This window comes from Megalopta genalis, chromosome 5, assembly GCF_051020955.1.
Source record: "Megalopta genalis isolate 19385.01 chromosome 5, iyMegGena1_principal, whole genome shotgun sequence".
Classification (NCBI taxonomy): domain Eukaryota; kingdom Metazoa; phylum Arthropoda; class Insecta; order Hymenoptera; family Halictidae; genus Megalopta; species Megalopta genalis.
In genome coordinates, this window is record NC_135017.1 from 1214301 (window position 1) to 1220087 (window position 5787).

At 43.2% G+C, this 5787-nt stretch overlaps 1 protein-coding gene across 1 annotated transcript; it reads left to right on the forward strand.

Annotated features, from left to right (window-relative positions):
• Positions 1–339: 339 nt before the first annotated feature.
• On the forward strand, positions 340–5271 carry LOC117218903 (uncharacterized). The gene is made up of 6 exons (XM_076521701.1): positions 340–616; positions 696–773; positions 861–1161; positions 1233–1310; positions 1403–1557; positions 5148–5271. Exons 3-6 carry the CDS (start codon positions 895–897, stop codon positions 5269–5271), a joined length of 624 nt encoding a protein of 207 aa, XP_076377816.1. The 5' UTR covers positions 340–616; positions 696–773; positions 861–894.
• The last annotated feature ends 516 nt before the right edge of the window (positions 5272–5787 follow it).

The following is a 5787-nucleotide window of genomic DNA, read 5'->3' on the forward strand; positions in this document are numbered from 1 at the left end:
ATGGAAACTATAAAAGTAACCAAACACGACATATTTTGGCAGAATGAAATGAAATCGAAATTGTCGCGATTCTACGTCCATTGCATGTTGCCCGAAATATTGGACAGCCGCTACATTAGGAACATGAGTATCCGAGAGGCCACAGAAACGGAGTACAAAAAACCAATTGTGATTAACACAAAACTAATTAAAAAACCTGAAGCGAACCCACGCACTGTCGGGTCGCACACTTAGTGTGCGCCTTCGCTGATTATTTCAGCGAAGGAAATTTCACAAAGATCTTAGCTCGCGAGTCATTAGATTCGCTCGAGCGTACCCACACAATGTCGGGTTGCACACTTAGTGTGCGCCTTCGCTGATTATTTCAGCGAAGGAAATTTAAAAAAGATCTTAGCTCGCGAGTCATTAGATTCGCTCGAGCGTACCCACACAATGTCGGGTTGCACACTTAGTGTGCGAATTTTTCCTTGCATGTTGCAGATGATGTTCACGCGGATCGGCAGTGAGGTGTGCTTGCGATGCTACCATTGACAGCGCCGATGCGGTTGAGGGAACGACCGACAATGTTCTGGCCAGAAGGAAAGAAGTCGCTCTGGCATTCAACGCCGGGAAAACTGTATGTATATGCAATATATATGTACGATGAAATGCTTATTCATAATGTATGTACTTCTAATTCCACGTCTATGTTACAGGCAAGTATGAAGACAGTTCTGGCTAAATTGGCTCGGGGGATGAAAAAACCCTCGAGGGTGGATTTAGTTGCTGTCAACGTAAGAGTAAATGTAAAATAATAAATGAAAAATACTTTCGGCGTATAATAACAAATAATAATAATAATATATACTTATACGTTGCAGAGAGAGCTGAAAAAGCTGTTGAAAAAAACTATTTATGGCCCTCAAAAAATGGGCAAGAAACGGACAGGAAAAGGAGGAAGAGGAGGAAGAGGAGGAAGAGAGAGAAGAAGAAAACGCATCCGCCGGATCAGCAGCGGCGAACACCGCCGCAGCATCAACGGCGACCTCAGCAGCGGCGAACACCGCCGTAGCATCAACGGCGACCTCAGCAGTGACGGACACCTCCGCCGCAAACGAGTCGCTGGATTCAATACTAGCGCGGCAGCGAGAAATCGCTGCCGCATACGAGTCCGGGAGGGCTGTAAGTATATGCAATACAACAGAATGTATATTTATAATATATATACTTCTAATTCTGCTGTTATGTTACAGTCCCAGTGGAGGAACATATTGGGCCAATTGGCCAGAGGGGTAGCCAGGCCTAACCTGGCAAACCTGGTGGCGGCCAATGTAAGTAAATGAAAAATACTTTTATATATAATATAATATAGTAATACGTATAGTAGCAAATTATAATAATAATATATACTTATACGTTGCAGAGAGAGCTAAAAAAACACTTCAAAACGACCATCTATGGCCCCCAAAAGAGGGGCAAAGAGCGGAAAGGGAAAGGAGGAAGAGGAGGAAGAGGAGGGAGAGGAGGAAGAGGAGGAAGAGGAGGCAGAGGAGGGAGAGGAGGGGGGAGGGGGGAAATGTAAATACATATTGAATTTTTATTAAAATGATCGTTTTTATCATTTATGTTCATTTTATTTACGAATTGCTCCATCGCCATCACTTTTTTCCTGATTTCCTATAATTATTCATCCTTACGTTTTTATTATTCTTAGTTTATTATAATACAATGAATCATTCCATAAAAATTATAAGTACATGTCATTAAATTATTATTATTATAAAAAAATCCATTATTATTTTAATATATATTATTATATATTAAAATTCCTACTTCACCTACCCGATTACTCGACGAGCGTTCTTGCTGCAACTGCCGCGCCGCTCACGACTGCCCCGCACTAGTAACCTAGTCTAGTAACTTCCCCTGGTCTAGTAACCTAGCGCGCGGCAGAATATCTTCGTGACAACTGTTCGTATCAAGTAAGATGGACGTGCCAATATTCGAGTGAGCAGTTCGGGAGTTGGATATTTCGATTCAGAGAAGTCTAAGCTGGGGGGCTTCGGTTGTAGAAATGTCCATTTCTTTAGTATTGTTGAGATATTTACAGTATTCGACGAGCGTTCTTGCTGCAACTGCCGCGCCGCTCACGACTGCCGCGCCGCTCACGACTGCCCCGCCGCTCACGACTGCCCCGCACGCCACCTTCCCCTGGTCTAGTAACCTAGCGCGCGGCAGAACGGGCTCATGAAGCAGGAATCAGTTTCATGAAACTCAGTTTGTGAAACGGTTTTGACGACATGGCAACATTGCGGCGAGGAATGAAATGTGGCAACCATGTTTAGTCGCTATCCTTCTCTTTCAGCTTTCTTTCTCTCTTCCGTCACATTTTTACCGATACCCGTGATCACAGAAACATATGCGTGTGCCACCTGACGGTCGAAAATATTTCTAATTTGGTTTGTCTAATGTCCGATCGCACAACTGCAGCGCCACGATCCACTCCGAGTCCCGTTACTGTAACCTTAAGTGATCAGTGTTTGGTGACAGTGCAGTGAAAGATCAGCTGTACGTTGTACAAGGTCAGTGCCCTTCGACATCGTGAATTTCAGCCAGCAAATGCATCTTCAACTAAATGGGTGAGTTTCTTACTGATAATATTTTTCATATCTCTCTAATAAACAAATCCTTTACGTCCCTTATTTATTATTAAATCAGCTTTGCAAATCATTCGTTAATCTTCACTGTACATCTTGCATAAAAATTTCATATGGTACACATAAGGTGTCATGCACACCAGAAAATTAAAACAGCTGTCACAGTTAAACTACGTATTATTTCGAGTCCGAAAAATTAGTGAATATTCTTCAGACGTTCTAAAGTAAAGGTGAACAGCGTTTTTCTTAAAAATATCACTGTTATGTAGTAAAAAAAAACCGGAAAGTTCTCGCTTCGTGACTTGTTCAATACCTCGAACGCGGCTCGAGTCCGTCCCGACCTTCTGTAAAAGCCTCGTGCTGCGGACTCTCTCGCGGACCCTCTCCCTCACCCCGTCACCTCTCATTGGCCAGTGTTTTTCGTTAATAACTCGTAAACAAAGCCCCAGATTGCATTTTCGCAAAGGAAAAAGTTACTTCAAATGACCTCAGCTACCCCTCATTTACGGCTGTTAAAATAATTGTGGAACACCGTGTATAATAATAATAATAATAATAATATATATGTAGCGAGACCAGTCGTGCGCACAATGGAAACCCCAATCCTCGTGCAAACGACCAGCGTAATTTATGACTCTCCTTCGAAGAAGCTATTTTTGAGATGACAAGTCCCAATCCTTGACAGCGCATGTTCGCAATAGAGTTTTTTCGAGATACCTCAATAGCTAACGGAGACCGTCATAAATTAGGAGAGTTTCCGAAGGGTACTCGAAGCGGACCCAGCGACCCAAGGGCCATGTGGTCCGACGCGGGTGACCCGGAGGAAAAGTTCCATACGTTGTCACGTACAGCTCATTATCCCCTCCGATTACCACGCCGTTCCGAAAATACGCAAAGAACGTAAGGGACAGGCGGTAAAAAGGGCAAAATGAACAACGCTGATTGGGAAGGCCCAACGCGTGGGGTTAGCCAATCAGGGTTGTTCAAGAATTTTACCAGGGCAAACAGCGAAGGAAAAACGAAGACTCAGTCACTGCACCGCGACTCGTCGAGAGACAAAGTCCGCGAAAGAATAAAGAAGTATTCCACCGCACACAAGTGTAAATGTCCTTTCGAACTATCCTACCTAAATATATATACCCAAACTCTGTCATTTCAGCCACCGTTAAACAATAATGTTATCTGCAGAATAAAAAAAAGGGCGGTAGTGAGCTTTCGCATGAGCCTAAAAGTATGACGGGAACTGCGAACTACAGAATGGAGGGGCCTAAAAGTCGACTTTATGTCTTTCCCGATCGAATCACCGAAGAGTCGACTACTCCTGAAATCTGGAAAGTTTTGTAAGCTACAACAGCGGAACACAAAGTTTCGAAATTTTTGAATATAGAACAGAGGTAATCTCCAGAAAAATTAGTTATATTTTATTACACAACTTTGTGTACACAGTACTGTGAATAATTATAGACTCGAAAGAACACTAATATTTTTAGTTTCAGATAGGTGCGGTATAGTGTTCGTCACACACGTGCTCCTTCTCACTAGCTTTAAACAGTTAGTGATTTTCTTTCGATCGACGTACTTCGACAAATTCTTATTACATTCGTTCGCTCTTAATCGCGAGTTTTTTCGGGCGGCGACTGCTCTAAGTTTCTTTCGATCGGCGTATTCCGACAATTGTTTTTAAGTTTCTTTCGGTTGACCTATTTCAACAACTGTTATAATGTACGTTCGTTAGTAGGACCGAGTCTTCCTTCGATCGATCTGTTTCGACAAGCTTCAATTGTTCGCATTCAACTGTTTGCATTCATGTAGTATGCATGCATGTTTTCTACGAGTCTTTGTCGCACAATCTTTCGCTATCGCTCGAGCGTCGTTCTGTGCGAAATATCCGTTAAATTGTAAGACTCAGCGGTGATCGCTGTTCGATTATTATTCAATAAACGTAAGGGCAAATTTCCCGAATTATTGTTGCACAGTTTAACCGCGGCCTAATCCGTAACACTTGATCCGCCCTTTCAACTTCGGTCAGGTTTCGAAACCCCCCGTTCGTTCCTTCATATATTCGGAGTAAAATTGGATAGGCCGAGCCTAACAGGACCGATTAACAATCGGGTTGTGTGTCAATGCCACGGACACACATAAATTAAAGGCACCTAAAATACAACCGACAAGGCATGCCGGTGACATTCAAAGCCCAAACGAACGTGTGGGTGGACCGTGCTCTTTTTAGCAGGTGGCTGGAGATTTTCAAAGCTACGGTTTGTCAGCAATAGCCCCAATAGGATGTCGTCGAAAAGGTGATCCTGCTACTGGATAACTGTAGCGCACACGGCATCGTCGGACAGTCCTAAATGGACAGCCAGTTTGAGGTTGTCTTTATCTCGACCAATACCACCTGCTATGTCAAAATAAAGGATAATTACCGCCACAAGTTCATGTAGAAGGTCGTGCAGTCCAGGGGTGATGTTGCGTGTTCCTGAACTGATGTAATTAAGGGTCGACCAATTGTAGGACTGACTACGACGATAACGATAACAACATCGACGTCGACAATGACGATACAACTGGGAGGAGGTTAAAGAAAGATATTGAGGACGTGATGTTTTTTAAAAGATCCTTTTTAATCTTCACATGACGAACCAGCAGGTATGCACGATGCGGGAGCGAGCCACTAACATACTCCATAATAAATATTGAAAACTGGATATTAGGGAAAAAAGAGCGTTTTGCGTGGTGCTTGGCTCCCGAACTCGGTATCGCGCTTCGCGCCGAATTTTCCGGGGATCGAGCTTGTGCAAGGTGGACCACGCACGTACGGCCATGCATGGCCTAGCCTAAAGTCCTTAGAATCCCGGAGTCCCCCTTGTCCGCGTTTAGGGACTCGCGGAGATCAGGACGGCGTCGCAGTACCAAGGAGGCAAAATCACACAAATACATCTGAGAACATGTCCCGAATACAAGAAAAGTATGCACAAGAGATGTACACCCGAATCAAAATGTGTATTTTATGTTAATTTTTTCTGATTGTTTTAGTTAAAGCCACGGAAAATAAACGTATGAGAGAGGAACTGTTGCGATACGAAAATATTTCAAACCAGCCTAATAATAGTCATATAATTTGATCATAAGTATATATTTCAAAGTATATACT